Genomic DNA, 16,580 nt, shown 5'->3' with positions numbered 1-16,580 from the left:
AAGCTACTCCCTGGCACAATGTATACAGGTGTACCCAAGACAGCAGCAATCTGAGCTAAGGCGGAGCAGGCCCAAGCTGACAGGAAGCAAGGGGGGGGGGGTGTCAATCCTGGGCTCCAGGTAGCGGCATCAGGGTTGGCTGGGGCATGAGGGTGCTGAAAGTGCAGAGCCATGTGGGTAGGCAGCAGGCAGGAGTTTGGCTTCCAGCTGGCTAGGCTGACTGGACATAATCTACACGTGTGTTTAATTGCAGTCAATTACCCAACCATAAGATAATACTGTCACCTACAGTACTATTTTCAATCAATGTAAATTAGTTTACTGTGGCCTAATACCAGTGCATGTATAGATGGTGATGCTTTACTCCACAGTTAATTAGTCTACTCTGCAGTAAAGTGCATGTGTAGATGCGGTCACTGTTTAGCAAATAGTTCATCTCAATACTTTTACAGTCAGGGAAAGCATTCCTGAGTTTCATGTGGCACTACTTTATTATGTATAGTTATAACAGGAGCATATATGAAAGCAAGTTCTCTGTGGTAGCTAAAATGAGGATTTATTATGTAGGGGCAAGTGAAGTAAAGGTATGAGGAACCTAACGTGCCACCTGAAAAGTTCCTGGTTCTCTAGCCATTCCCTCATTACCATACTGGGAAACGCAAGAAATTCAGCTTATTCATGTACAGTGGTCTGGCTCTCTTCTTTACGCAGACGGAAAAAAGGGATTTTTTTCTCTTTTCAACACCTCTCCTTTCTTCTCTCAACCCCTCCAAAATAAAATTATCCTTGGCAGTAGCAGGTCAGGAGGCCTGGCCAAGTTATTTTCAGTTGTCCCACAACCTACAGTAACCACTTTCATGAAAAGGGGGCAACATCTTAGCAATTCCTGAAGTCCACACCATAAACAACATTTTGTCATAGATACTTAACCCTGCATGTACCACTGTGAAGAAGGAACACACATCCAATCCTTTCTTTTATTAGCTCCAGACCCAAATTATATACAAAGCTAATTTAATAATTATGTACAAAAGTGTGCTTTTTAAAAATCGTTAGATTACAAACTTGCAAATACTAGAAAAGTGCAAAATTTTAAAACATCTTGTCATGCTGTACAGAAACAAATCCATCATTAGCCAATATACACACACACTTAAAATTATTAGAACTTATCCACCTGAACAGAACAAACAAACATTCAAGAAAGACAAACAATATATACTTAATCTTTAAAGCACCCAGAAGGGAAGAAGTTATTGCACAGAGGACTAACAGCAAGTTACTAACAGTGCTTGAAGGCTCTTACTTGAAACTAGATGTATTCAACACTCATAACTAAAATTTGTTGGACTTTATATATAAAGGCATTTTTGGCATGAAATCCATTTGTAATCACCTAATTGCACAATTATAAGAATTACTATAAAATGTATGTAGTTAATTATCACACTATAAGTAAGGCTTAGTATTCTGTTTCCACTGTAAGTCTGTGATTTGAACAAGTACTGAGGCATAATCTAAAGAGTCTCACTTCTTACCCTAGAACCATTAAGAAAGCTTTGTTTTAGGGAGCAGCAGCACAATCTTGAAGCATTTGATTAAAGAAAGCGATAGTTTTGTAGGAACTGGGCATGTCTACACAAGACACTTACTGCACATTAGCCTAATAACACTGTGCTGTAAGTATCATGTCATGGCCAAAACTGTGCTAATAGCCTACTGCATAGTGGTATTAGGCTAATGTACAGTAAGCATCACTAAATAACCATGCGCTGGCACTACTGTGTAGTAACTACGTACTGCGCATTTAGTTGGTATTCTATTAAGGAAGTATTAAACTAAATGCACAGTATCTAAGGTGCATTAATTAATTTGTAGATCCACCCACTATAGCCCAAATCCCATAGCAAGCTCTGTCTGGTTACACCAGGCTTCTTGCAAGGTCAGAACCCATGAACCAACTCTCCATTGCTCAAGTGTTTTTTAACTACTTCCTTTAGCCTTGCTCACCACTGATCATGCCTGGCTGTTAACCATTAAAGACAATACTGCTATTTAGATGTTTGAGGGCAACCTGGTCTCAAATGTTTGTTTCTAGACACATTATGGCTGCTTTGAAAAGTAAAAAAAATATAGGAAGTCAGTTAGATACCACAATTACATACAAGATTGGCTTCTGACCACCCTGCCTGCTCCCTACCCCCTGCCTAGCAGATGTTGGATATTTCATGTTGCATTTTTGCTGTAACAGTTTCTTAGTTTAAAAATGGAAGCTGCAGAGTGTATATTATCTTAAATACTACAGAGTAATGGAGCAGAAGACTACCTTCTCTTTTGTCATACTGCCTGGCAAGTAATAGTGGATAGCAGATAAGTTATGGAATTGCAGTACTAAAAGCCAGTAAGACTTCCTGGCATCAGGAAGACAATAATCTCTTTCTATAATGCTAGAAGTAGTGCTATAACCAGAACATAACATCTGAGCTCCAGAAATGTTTAAGAGAAGCAGCAATGACTAACAGAGCTGGAGGAAATGGATTATGAAGAGAGACTGAAATATACATGAGCAGCTTGCCTAGATGGTGATAAAATACCATCTCTGAACAGCTTATGCCAAAACAGAGAGAGAAAAGGTCTCCACTATTTCAAAGGGGTACAACCAGGAGAGATGAGATGACATTGAATAAATAAAACTTTAAATTAAGTATCAGAAATAATTCTACAACCACAAGTTTCACACTGTGGAATCATTTTCCATGATAGTAAGTGGAAACCCTGACCCTTGATTCATTAAAATTTAAACTGCACAAAGCACTCTCCCCATTTAAGCTGAAATTCTGCACGGTCAGTTAATGGGTCCAACTGGCATTTCCATACTCTCATCTCCTGAGGTTTATCAGGTGCTTAGAAGGAAATGTGCTTGGTTTGGGGGACAACCATAATTTGCTAGCAATACACAGCATACTTGCTTTCCAAGGGACAAAGCTCCCCATATTTGGAGTGTGCACTTATAAGGTTTATCAGAGGAGGTGAGAAATGCAGCAATTGTAATTTGGTCCCTCACAATGGAAGAAGGGAGGTCCCTCCACCTTCACCACCTCCACTGGAGTCAGATGTGGGCATCCAGTTGCCCCATAGGCACACAAGCAGTTACTGAGCAACCACTACCATCAAAAAGAAGGGAGAACTTCATGTAATAGTGAACACAACTCATGAGCCTCAAACGGTGTGTGTGAATTTAAAGCTACACATACAAACCCATAAAACCCATCCCTCAAACCCCTTATCACCAACTGGTATTTGCTCAGACCTTCATCTGTAAAGTGTTACATTGCATAGCCACCTGAAACTGCATTTTCAAAAAGAATGCTGTAGTGTCAAGAACAGCCCAGTTCGCACTATTACCACACAGCAGTATTTTGAAGTACAAATTATCTGGGCACCAACTCTCACAAATTTCTTCACTCTCCTTTTAACTCATCTTGTGCAGGTTATTTTGAATTTTTTTAGTGTACTTAGTATCTTCTGTTAATCAAATCTGAGATTATATATTTGTTCAAGATACCTGATTTAGATCATTTAGATTTATTTTTTTTACAGAATCTGCATGCCCAATCACATGAACACTAGCACGTATAGCATTTATAACCACGAACAGCTAAGTTGGTGTCACAATAATAAGCACTATCGACTGGTTCAAAAAAATCATACCTAGTGAAGGCAGCACTTAAGTACATGTTTAATTCCCACTAAAATTATACACATCCTTAAATGCCTTCTAAAATTAGAGCCTTTGCCTGACAGTATTAATCAGATCCGGCCTTATGTTCATATAACAGTATACTTAATAGTAAAAAAAAAAACAGAATTTTTAAGAGTCCCTGAAAAATAAAATGTAACCTAATCCCTAAAGCTCTCTACAGTATTGCTGTCATATATACATATACTTCTTAAACTAAAAAAAAAAAATCTACACGATAAAAAAAATCTTCAGTTGAATGATAGGTACAATTTTATTTCTTGCAATCTCAAGTAAGGACATATACATTCAATGGGAGGGATATTCTTAGGAGTCTAAGGGAGTCAAGTAACGAGCTCCCATTAACTTCCAGCAGAAGTCACACACCTAACTTCCTTTTGTGCATTTAAAAAAAAATAAAAATCAAAGTTTCAACAGAACCATCTTAAAACAAATGAAAATCAGAGGTAATTGCCTGTTCCTTCAAAGACTAATATTTCACAGTAGGGACATTTTTTTTTGTTTCAACTCTGCTCTCTATTTTAAGACAAAATCTAGCTTCCAAAAGAGGCTCCTTACAAAAATAGTCAATTCTTAATACCCCTTGTGCAATTAAAAAAAGTCAGTCAGTTTTGAAATAACTATTCTTAGTGTTTTTACCTAAGTAGGCCATGATGAAAAGATTTCAGTGAATGTCTAGACAATTACAGAGAGAAATATTTAACATGATACTTCGTGAATCAAATGGGCTTCTAAGCACTTCCCTTTGCAAAACATTTTACATGTGAACAGAAATAAGAGTTTAAAATGGGATATTTTTTGGTGCTGGTGATGGAAATATAGGTGAATAATGAAAGGGATAAAGTTCTTAAGTGTTGCACAAAATGAGGACTATACACTGAAAATGAAGAATACTCTGACATAATAATCCACACATATCTTAGCTTTGACACTGAGGGTTTAACTCTAAATGCTGTCATCTTCCAAACACACACTTAAAGATGACTGGATGACAGATTCTCCACAGTACATAAGAGTAGCACACAAAAATTACCACCACCAAGACTTATAACAAATTGATAATGAGAGAGAAGTTTAACAAATGCACTGTATTGTATTAAAAATAAATGGAATTTTTTTCTAAGCACCATACTTTTGTAAGTAAGTTCAGACTATGTTAAACAGAAGTTATAGATAAAATATCACTAATCACTTGATTCCATTTATAAATTGTTAAGAAGAAATAAGACAAATTTCCACTTCGCTTAAATATGTATATTTATATTGCTAATTTCAAGTCCACTTCATACGTAACCATAATATTTTTTAAACTTCTATAGATATAACCATGGTTTCCAAAGAATTAAAAAAAAAAAGACAAGAATGCCTCAAAAAAGGTTTGGAACTGTTCTTAGTGTTATGAACAGCTGTGCATTCAGGTATGTCTGATCTGAATTACAGGTCAGAATTGCTTCATGACACAGCATTACTCTTCCTAAAATTAAATAAATAAATCTCAGAAAAAAAGCTAAGGAGAACCTGAGTCCTGACATGTCTACTATACCCCAAAAAGTCAATCTGGTAGAATCTGAAAACGCTATTCAAGAGTGAAAAAAATCTAAGAAACCAAAGGAAAAAAGTGCAGTTCACTAATCCACTATCCACCATTTAGTCCAGGCAGCAAATCAGCCAGAATGCAACAACAAAAAAGGTGAAAAGTAGCGTTTTACTTAAATCTATAAAAAATACAAGAAATAAATATCAGCTAAAGTCTGAACTAGAGTCATAAACCACATCTTTATTAACAGCCAAATTTTAGGGAAGGTGTTGACTGTTTAAGATAAAGGCAGAATGCTTCCAGACAGACACTGGTCAGAGACTGAGAAATCCAGCTGCTGGTGGGGCATGATAAGAACAGACACTTTTGTATTCATAATCACTCTCTATTTTCAAGGGGCCAGATCTTCAGCTATGGCCAATCTGTACAAAGTACTTGTCACTAGTGTTTACAAAAGTAGCTTAAGCTCACCTTTGCATTCCTGTTATCCTCCTGCTGCTTTGTACAGGGTTGGCCATCTAGCACCAAGTTGCAGCAGTCTGCGAGCTGCTTTAATTTATACTGATAGCTAGTGTTTGCAAGTTAAGAAATGCTTGTGAAGTATCCCAATCAATTAATTAGTGTTCCGTATTTAAATTACCATTATGATATACATGTCTGCATCTGGGTTTGCATATCTATGTTATTTTTCTAACATGATCTAGTTTCCCCATTTGTTTGGTTAAAATGCTAAAAATCTGGTATCAACTCAAAAATTGTAATTTATAAATAACATGCCTCAAACAAACACAGATGTATTCAAACCCACATGCACACCCCTTTACACAAATGACAATGAAAACTTGTTTTCTGGCTAAGCATCATACAAACCAATGACTGACTTCATTTTTCCATTTTGTTTCTGCTACTCTGAATTAGCCTTGCTATTTTTAAATCCAAATATACATATTTAACCTCTTAAATATACATTTAGAAAAAACATCAACACAATGCCCCAAAACAAGTTTTTTTGAAAACATGACCCCAATTTACAATAAATCGCACATTCAAACCTGTAATTTTTTTACACTTCTCTGTCTAAATAACTCTTCAAAAATCCCTTGCTCATAAAAATTACAAAGACAAACCTATTTCACATTCACATACGTGCTTAATACTTTCAGAGTATCCTTGGCATTGTTGCTGAATCAGTGACTAGATTAATATTTTTCCTTTAGAATTTCTTTACATCTATAGCTCATTTCAAAACATACTGGTGGGTATGTGTATAGGTTAGAGTGACATAAACCTCCCCCTTCTAAAAAAAATTACATTAATTTCTAAATTGTCTAACCATATGCAAAACAGGCTACTTTAAATTATTTTTAGGAATTAAAAAAAGAAACTGTTAAGTGCCCCAAATAAATGTTTATTTTTTCCCAGAACTTTCCAGAAGATTTGATCTGCTACACTAATTAGTTATGTATGGGTTAAAGCTACAGGATCCCTAATGTTCAGTTTTCTTATTTCCTTCACTAAAGGTTAAGCAGAACAATATAAAATTAGTGTTAGAATATTCCATAATAAGATCATTAAAAAGTCTTTAAAAGCAACATAAGACCTTTACTTGCTTTAAGAAATTAAGAATAAGAAGTTGCAGACTTAAGGAGACCAATGTGTCTTCTAAATATCCTCCTTGGTGGAAAAAGGATTGCTGCTACTTCGCATTTATAACAACAAATACGGTACTAAAAATGAATTAAATGAAATGATAACATCATAGGACCCCTCAGGTGATTCAACAACTCCCCACTCATGGAGGGAAAGCAGACAATATTTAGAAGAGATTCATTCAAATGCATTTCCATAAAAAAAGAAGGAAAGCTGTGGCAGGAGCTGAAGAAAGGTTCTCTGAGAAAAGAAAATAACTAAGAGTCAATTCTACATCTTCCTTTTAAACTACTCCTCCTTCCTGAAAAGATGGAAAGGAATGATATTTTTGAGGTCTCACACATGCACTCACCTCTTCCCTGCCTAACAAACATTAAGCCTTTCCCCTAAAAATCAGGCTTTCCCAACAGTAACTACTGAAACACTTTTCATTAACATGTCCTTGCTGAAAATGCCAAAATCCCAAGAAAAAGCTGTGTTGGCCAGTGTAAGTGTTATGAAGAAAGTATTTCCCAGTTCCTATGAGATTATCATTCATTTCTATAATTGAGCAATTTCTGAAAATAAAGTAGTGCAATAAAGGTGCTCCTTACAGAAGAGTTTAAAATGGATTCCTTCAGGAGGCACACTATATAAGATGATAATAAATTTGCAGCAATAAACTGCAAGTTGATTGGTCTAAGGAGCATATTTAAAGTCATACACTCTCAACTGTCCCAATTTTTTTAGAACATGTGTAATTGAAGGAACTTTAACTTCACTATCCTGAACTTACAAAGCCGAAGTAAGACCAAATATTTTCCTTCCATGTTAGTTAATATTTTCCAAGCAAGTGGAGAGCATCTGGCATGTATCACCAGTATCTGATGTCATTTGTCTTTTATATCCAATTAAAGGTGGTTTTCTGAAAAAAATTTTCTAGAGACTCTCTATGTTACCAAATTAAAATGATAAAGAAAGAAAATTATGCAAGATGTTGTAGGTGAATTTGCATGTATATAGAAAGCAAATTACTGTAACTCTACCACAGCTTGTTCGTTAACTGACTATCAAGGATCAAAAATCCCTCAAATACTCAAAGTTGAGAGATATGCATAAAGTGACCTAAATTTTTTTTTTTAAGTTTCTGGGATCCACGAGAGAAGACAGAAGCAGCAATCACTTGGAATCTTGAGTGTTATATTCAGTCTCTCCTGATGAAATCTGGCTGAGCCGTTTGCTTGATCCCCACAACTTTCGGGAAAGCTGACCTGAGCGCATCTGTTCAAAGTAATCCAGAGAAACAAAAGGAGGGGGAAGGGATAAGGTGGATAAATTAAAAAGGAACTTCAGACACCAATTCTGGAGAAGACCAGACAACAAAAGGCACTGATTAAACACAAAATTTGAGCAACAAAATTAAAAATTTGGGATGATTCTGGGGACTGACACAAAACAAAGATAAACACTGATCACTGTCTTTTCCACTTGTGGATAATTGAGAGAGACTGTGGCAAGCAATTTAAATCCAGTATTTAATGCATCTTAAAAATGTTCTGATTTTGTGGGAAACTGCCTATGTATGAAATCTAATTTACTACTGAAGAGTAAAAGTCAATGCTGAATAAAAAAAAAAAAATGTTCAAGTTCATGAAAAGTGCATTCTATTTCAAAAGAGAATTATTAGAACTGAAGAGTAAAAGGCATTTAAAAAAGAATATTTTACAATGTCCTTTAAGTGATGGCTGATTGTGCGGGGAGAGAGGAGTTCTTGTGGCAACACTGAGATAGAGTTGAAGTGCTCAATTCAAGAACCATTTAAAAAGTGTAATCTACAGTGACTATTCCATAAGGAAAGACAAGTAACAAGCAGCTAAAGGCAATGTGAATTTGAATTTGTATTTTATTTGAAAATCAAATGGTATTTTGTAAAAAAAATTAATTAACTACTCAGCTCCCAGAGCTGAGACTAGCTAGTGGCAATTCTATTCTGGAGATCCCATATGGTTAAATAAAACATCCCTTGATTGCACAAGGTTGAAAAAAAAGTTTCTTATACTTAAGTGCTGTGAATGAGTTTGTGTTTCCCAGTCTATCACTTTGTTGAAAAAGCCCATCAAATGCTAAGTGGAAAAAAAATCTTTCAGGCACAATAAACTGATTCACATATATTTTAGAAAATGGGGAAATGCAGGAGAAATGTGTTGTCCCCAACACATTTTTTAAAAATCTGTTTACATGATATTAATCCTGCAAATAAGCTGAATTATAACTTGGAAAAATGTAGAAAAGCCTCCCCACCTATAGGAGGAGCCAGTTCTGTGAAAAAAAATGCACAATGTGGAAGTCAGGTGTGATAAAATTCACTTTTCTAAGTGTAAATCTAAGACAATTAACCACCCAAGTTCCAGCTTAACGAAGAGCTTTCTTAAGACTGGAAAAATTGTTTAAAAGCTGGTGATTGTCTAAATGGTTGTCATAAAGGCATGCTAATTATAACACCAGCAGCTATTAATGAATTCTATAATAGAAAAAGTTGTCTAATTCAAAAGTCAGTGGAAGTTTCATCACTGATTTTAACCGAAGCAGGATCTGGCTCTCACTTTATCAAGAGCCTAAGCAGTCTGTTTCAGGAAAATGAACGGTATAATCCCCTAACTGGAAACATTTCTAACACTCAATTAAATTAATTTAATTTATACTTTAGCACGAATCCAAAAGTCATAAGGTTCCTTTAATTTAATTTTTTTCTGATTATAACTAGGAGTACTAACTGTTTCAGTTAAAATTTAGTGCAGTGTTTCATAGATTCAGAAAACCTGCTTCTATTCATAATACAACTGAAGTACTTTGACAGAGTTGTTACAAAAAGTACCAACAGCAAGACCTCTGCTTTACACACGACTAAGTAGACAGAGCTATAGATAGATGCTCTGTATTTGATATTGCGTATGCAGTACTGGCAAATGTACATCCACCATACGGAAAGTACAGAGCATGTCAGGAGACTACACAGGCTATCTCTGTACATTTACCATTAGAGATTCTGAACAATGAAGAATAGCAATATTTAAAAAGGAAGTCAGTATACAGCAAAGTGTGTCTGGCATATACCAAACTTAAATAGCTCATCCTTTTTTGCTTCCAATTTTCTTCACGGATATTACTTCACCAAGAAGAGGCTTACAAATTACCACATTCCAAAAATGTTACTTATTTCTAACCTCTTTCTTATTCGGATGTCAGTAATAAAAGTCTGTAGGTCCAACTGATTCTGACTGTTTCCATTAGCATTCCCTATACGCTCTTGCTTCTTACAGAGAAATCTCTATAAATAGTGTCATCTCAACAATTATTTATTCCCCATTGAAACCTGCTCTTAAATTTGCCCTGCCACAGAGGAGACTTCTTGCTCAACTGGAAAGCAGAAATAAGGGAAGTGCCCACTGTGCAGTAGATAAAGTTCTTGATGGTAGGTTTTACCTCAGCTGGCTTGCCAACACCAATGATAATCAACTTGCCATCCTCCAAGCCCACAAGGATGTGGCTGTATTCTTTGGTAACTGAAATGCAGTGAACTGGCAGTCTCATGGCTAAGGGGGAGATGCTGAGATTCAGGCTGAAATGAACAAAAACACAGAAAAATACATAAAATATTTAACTGCTATACATTATGCATAATAGGTAGAACCACACTAAAGCTGAACTTGCATAGAGTGAGTTCAGATGCATAAACTAGAGTGCCACTGAGGCCCAATTTGTTTAAATGCACTGCAATTCCAGGCACAGTGAACCTCCACTCAGAGGTCGTCTCATCTCCAGAGGAGCACTTTAATAACAGGTTAGTAATTTACTAAAGGAAAACAAACAAACTTTCTACAGGAGTAGGAATAGACAGACAATCTTGCAATTGCCCCTTATTGCAGACAATGGCCAATGGTTTCTATAGAGGAGGGAAGACAGGGTTTTTAAACCAAAATCAAAACTGCATTCCATAGGATTAGTCCTGCAAGGTGCTATGCCCATCAACTCAGAGGGAAAAAATCAAGGACTAACAATTAACAGGACTGAGTCCCCAATCTGCTGTCCAGTCCTGTCCTTTCTAAAATACTAATAGAACAGAAATATACTTCTTGCTCTATTTCTATACAGCGCTTAGCAAAATGAGAGTCTTTCCTTGTACACAACTCCTCAATGCCACACTAATGCAAATAATAAATGGTAAGTGGAACTTCACAGGTGACGAATAGGTCTGTTGGCCCCCCAATTCCAGAAAAATCCAAACAGGACCATAAAGCCCAAGGTTCTGTTTGCATTTTTAATTTTTTATACAAATGGATTTTCCCATTTCAAGTAACAGCCCAATAACAAAGGAGCAACGTTCCATGCTCTCTAAGGCTAGGGACAGACATTACACATAAACCTGATCAGAAATTGGTTTAAACCTGTAACAGAACAGATGTTCAGTGCACATAAACCAGTTTAAAAATGGCTGAAACCAGTTTGAGATAAACCTGGCTTAATGTAGTACCAGACTTAACTGATTTGGGTCAAATAGGTTTGTGCAATGTCTGTCCCAGACCACCTGCTGGTTAAGTTAAACCAGAATCCCCCAGCATCCTATCTTATTCTTTGGGCTGGGCAGGGCTCTGTCCTCTGCTCCCTGGTGGCAGCTCTGGCACAGACTGCAGGCATCCGCCTGGCTTCCCCTTGCTCCCCCACCCTTCCCGATAAACAGGGATTTCCCCTATCCCCTCTGCCTTACTAACACTCCTCAGCATTAGCTAGCATACCACATGCTGGCTACAGTCCATGCTGTGACAAATGGGACAAAGGCAGAATCAATGGGTAGCTGGTAATGTGCCTCTGTTGTTTTCTTAATGGGGTGATAAACACTTATCAATTCCCTGCTGGGTTGAGCAGAAGGCGGGGGGTGGGGGAACGACGACACACGACACGGCAGACAACACACTACACCTCTCACTAATTGGAGCGTGCTCCTGGGGCCTGGCTACACCTCCCTGGCTCAGCACTAGAGAAGGGAAGGAAAGACTGCTCTAGCACCCCCCTGACTTCTAGCCTGAGCCACTGCAGCCATGTGCCTGCATTTCTGGGATGTCTGTACAGTTACAAACTAGTTTAGCTTAGTTAGGTTAGACTAACCTGCAAAGACTGAATCAATTCAAGCTAAAACTTTTTGAATGTCTGTCCCTAGCCCATGTCATTTTACTTAAGCCACTATACTGGCATCTCAGTGATCCCATAGTCACCAGCCCATTACCTGTAGAGATCTCGGATGGAGAGGAATCCCTGTAGGCTGCCAGTCACAATGTATTCACCAGTCACACACATGTCTGATAGCTCCTCCTTTAGACTCTCTGAGCCCAAATACTTCCCATTCACAGAATAGAGATGTAATGCATTCTTATCCTGCGGAGATTAAGAAGAAATTTGTCCTGGAGGACTGACTGGATTAGAAATTTATTAGTTATACCATCAGCTCACTAGCAGGATTACAAACTTGGGGGTATCCTAAAGAGTGTTTCTCATGGCAGATTGTTGACTTCTGTATCTGGCATTGCTTGAGAAGCCTAACACTCAATCTGATAGCATTACTCTGGTTGGGCCTTGGTCTATAATGAAGTCATATTAATTAATATCACGTGACCAATTCCAAACTTCTAGGGAACATTCATAGTATTGATGGGAAGAACACTATTGACAGGAAAAACAACTGGAAGGAGAAGACAACACAACAGAACAATCCCTTTCTCTTTCTTCTTAGTCACAGCCTCAAGCACTTCTGTAATTGTCTATAGATCAAAGAATATTTTATCAGGACCCATTAAATGTTCTTCATCATAACAATGCCTCTGTCCATCTTCCTGATTTTATTTAACATGCTGACACTTAAAGTGACTTACCACTCAGATACAAAGATGATTATACTGAGAAGCCCAGGAGAGTGAACACAGCCCTAATATGGGGAGAGGCGGAAATGAGGAGTACCCAAAACCCTACTGGAACAGAGGAACACTAGTACTGAGAAGGGAGGCAACATAGAGCCCCTAGCTTGGAGAGACGGAGAAATAGAGGTCCACAAAGAACTGCCGGCATGGGGCCCATGGAATGGGAGAAGCAGAGCATACAGATCCTCTAGCAAGGGGCAACTGGAGGAAACCTTGGTATGAAGAATAGATGCACACAGAGCACCTTGACATAACGAAAGAGAATACTGGACCCTGGAATTACAACAAAAGTTTAATAAATCCCATCAATAAAAGCACCAACAGAATCCTTCTACTCTGCCATAACCCAAATACTTCAGGCTCCCCACAGAACAAGGAGAAGAAATGGGCTGTTCAGTGTATTTTGAAGGCTAATGTTCAGACTATTATTATTAATCAGAAGCCTCTTTGCAATCCCTGGTATAATTATAGAAGCCATCATCGCAGCAGGCCTCCCTAGTTTTAGTCACAGAAGGCAGACTACACACAAATACCGAATAAGCAATGAGAATGAATTATACTGTGAATCCTAAAGCTACTGGTCTCTCTAGGTTAGGGCTGAGAAAACGTATGGGACAGCCTGCATGAGGCTCTGCTGCAAAAACAATAGGCACGTTTATGTTGAATGCTTAAAAGAAAATAGCAAAAACATTCTATAACTTTGGGTTGTAACTTGCTAAGTACCTTGAGAGTGGTCTTTCCTTCTATACTGGTGTGGACAACTATGTGTCCTTCCCAGGACACTGCCAGGTTGGGAACAGTCAGGAGGAGGGAACTCTCACAAGGTGGTCGCAGGGTTCTCATGTATTGACCCTTGCGAATAGTATGGATAATCACCGTGCCATCCTGTAAAAACAAAAAACTTAGGATCTATTTCTTTACATAAGTATTGCTATAAGATCATTATTTGTTGTTACACTGTAGGCAGCACACAGACTTTACATAAGGTCGTTACACTGCAGGCAGCACAGTTTGAAATTACCAGAATGAAGCAGCAACGTGCTGACACGATATCCAATTTCTTCTTTATACAAAAGGTTAAAAGAAGAAATCAGGGAACAGCAACATTTTTTTGGTATCACACTGATCCCAATAATAAAAATCATTACTTCCAAAAAAATGAAAAAACCTGAAGCAACTTACCCTGCCTCCTGACACCACCATGTCCAGTTCAGTGCTGATGCCAACACTCAGTACCTCATCTGTATGTCCATAGAGAATCTGTAAGGGTTTAGGTGCGAGGCCTATAGGAACTCCTCCCTGATACAAGCATAAATAATACAATTACAGATTCTCTTATAGCTGAGGGACACATACTAGGCATCTTCAACACAGCTGATGTAGGACTTCGTTCTCATTTTCTTTCTACTAAATTAGCAGCTCTATTTGTACCTCAAATGACTGAATCACAGCTGTCTAACCAATGGTCTGTGGACCACATGCAGTCTGTGAAGGGTCAATTTGCAATCACTGGGCTCCCACCCAACCACTGCTCCTCCCATTGCTCTGGTGGTGGCAGCAGCTGGTGTCTCCAGGCTCCCCTTCCTGCCCCTGCCCTTGTGGGTTTTGGCCAGTCTCCATGAATACTGTGGGGTGGTGACAATGTGGGGCTGGAGCTGCAATCTGAGCTGCAATCTGCTCCCGGCATGCCCTTGCCTGCACAACCAGCCCCACACTGTCATCACCCCATGATCCCAATCCCATCCCTGCCTGCCCGTCTTGTTCCCAGGTGCCACTCCCTGTCCCCTCACAGCCCTATCTCAGCTGTCCAGCTGAGTGGGGAGCAGAACCACTTAGGGAGTTTTGGTGAGTTGTTGTGCAGGGTGAGGTGAGGGTGGTGCTGACCCAGCCTGCAACAGCTCACCAAAACTCCCTTTGTGGCCCTCAGGCCCCCAAAATTGCCCACCCCTGCCTTAGGGATTCACATGACTCTGGGCATATTATCAGATATCTAGTGCAGGCAGGAAAGGAGCCCACCAATACAGGAGGATTAGAGTATTAAACCTTGGGAATGGGCTGGGTGGTATAGTGGGGTGAAGATGCCCACCATCTCCTATGCGCCACTCGGGGAAGATACATTTCAATGTAGTGAACTGACGTTAAATATTTTGATTTCAGGAACTTTAAAATGTTTAATTTTAATTTTTAAAATGTTATCATTTCTGAACTAATTTTTTACAGAGTTCTGATTTTACAAAATAATTTGTAATTTCAATGTTGCAACCTGATTTGGACAAAAATAACTGTTGAAAGTTTGGGATTTCCTGTGGAACAGAAATTGCTCGTTTTATTCAGCTCTAGGAAGAAAGATTTCTATAAGTGAAAACTTAACCTTTTTCTTTCTGGCCTTGGCAACTTTGACAAAATATTTTGCTCCTGAAAACTGCAAACGATGTTCTTACAATGTATAACATAAACCACACGTGAGAAATCCTGCTCAGAAAGAATAGGATTCATCTTTCAAGTCACTCGTCTGTCAAAACTGCCTGGTTATCATAGAATCATTGAAGCAGGGCTGGAAAGGACATTGGTAGGTCATCTAGGCCAGTGGTTCTCAATCTTTTTCCTACCAGGACCCAGGTCCAAAGGTTCATGGGCTGTCCCAACCCACACCCTGCTGGCCCTGCCAGTGCACCACCCACAGTCCCCACCCCACTGCCCATACTTGTGCCCCTCACTCCCAACCTGCAGCCCCCTCTTCCCTTAGCCCTGCTGGTGCCCCTCACCCCTGACCCGCAACCCCTGCCCCTCCCCAGCCCTGCCAGTGCCCCTCTCTCCCGACCTGCAGCTCCCCGTCCCCCTAGCCTTGCCAGTTCCCCTCACTCTCAACCTGCAGTTCCCTGCCCCACCCATCCCTGCCGAAGGGGCCCCCAGCTGCTCCTGCTCAGGCTGAAGCATGGTGGCTGTGGCGGTGCCAGCTCATGCAGGTGGTAGTGCAGCAAGCTGGAGGAAGGAGGAGGGGAGGACTGTGGCAGCCCCTGGGGCTGCAATGCTGCACCAAGCAGCCAGATCACAGCTCATTCCACCTTCCACCCACTGTGCAGCGTCTCCCAGCCACCCCGCCCTCATAAGCATCCAGCTCTGCCTCGCAGCTCTCCCCTGCCCCCTTCCCCCTGCCACTTTGCCCTGCCACAATTTCCATGCTTTCCCGGGACTAGCATTTCTCAATCCGTGAGTTGCAACCCTCTGAAACCTTCTTGTGACCTACTTTTGGGTTGCAACTCATGGGTTGAGAAATGCTGATCTTGTCCAACCATCTGCTCAAGGAGGATCATCCCCATCTAAAGCACCCCAGTCAAGTGTTTGTCCTAAAACCTTTGCAAACAACTTTCTTGTACAACTACCAGGCAGAATGCCCCAAAACATCAAGATCACTCTAACTTGCCACAGATAAAGCGGGGGCAGGGAAGGGCACTGTTTATGTCCTGCCATTGCAAACACAGGAATAGTTTGTTAAAATACACCCTAGAGATCAACAGAAGAGGAGCATGACCCTGCTCCAAAGAAGGCAAAAATCCCCACAGTCAGCCTGACCGTAGGGTGAAATTCCTTCCTGATCCCAAACATGGCAATCAATCTGAGCAGAGGAACAAGACCCTCTAACTATAAGGTGCAAGGGTACACAGATTTATCATGCATCAGCTGT

General features: G+C 39.4%; 1 protein-coding gene across 2 annotated transcripts in view; it reads right to left on the bottom strand.

Annotated features, from left to right (window-relative positions):
• Window positions 1-963: 963 nt before the first annotated feature.
• NBEAL1 (neurobeachin like 1) overlaps window positions 964-16,580 on the bottom strand; it is a 144,931-nt gene continuing 129,314 nt past the window's right edge. For both annotated transcript variants that reach the window (XM_059727082.1, XM_059727083.1), the window contains 5 exons: window positions 14,078-14,194; window positions 13,619-13,780; window positions 12,208-12,356; window positions 10,410-10,545; window positions 964-8,207 (listed from right to left, as the gene is read on the bottom strand). In XM_059727082.1, the coding sequence (XP_059583065.1) occupies window positions 8,106-8,207; window positions 10,410-10,545; window positions 12,208-12,356; window positions 13,619-13,780; window positions 14,078-14,194 (666 nt within the window). In that variant the 3' untranslated portion in view covers window positions 964-8,105. The remainder of the gene's footprint in view (window positions 8,208-10,409; window positions 10,546-12,207; window positions 12,357-13,618; window positions 13,781-14,077; window positions 14,195-16,580) is intronic.

Source organism: Alligator mississippiensis, chromosome 4 (genome assembly GCF_030867095.1).
Source record: "Alligator mississippiensis isolate rAllMis1 chromosome 4, rAllMis1, whole genome shotgun sequence".
NCBI lineage: Eukaryota > Metazoa > Chordata > Crocodylia > Alligatoridae > Alligator > Alligator mississippiensis.
The sequence above is the reverse complement of the archived record's forward strand: the minus strand, read 5'-3'. Positions and strand labels throughout refer to the sequence as shown.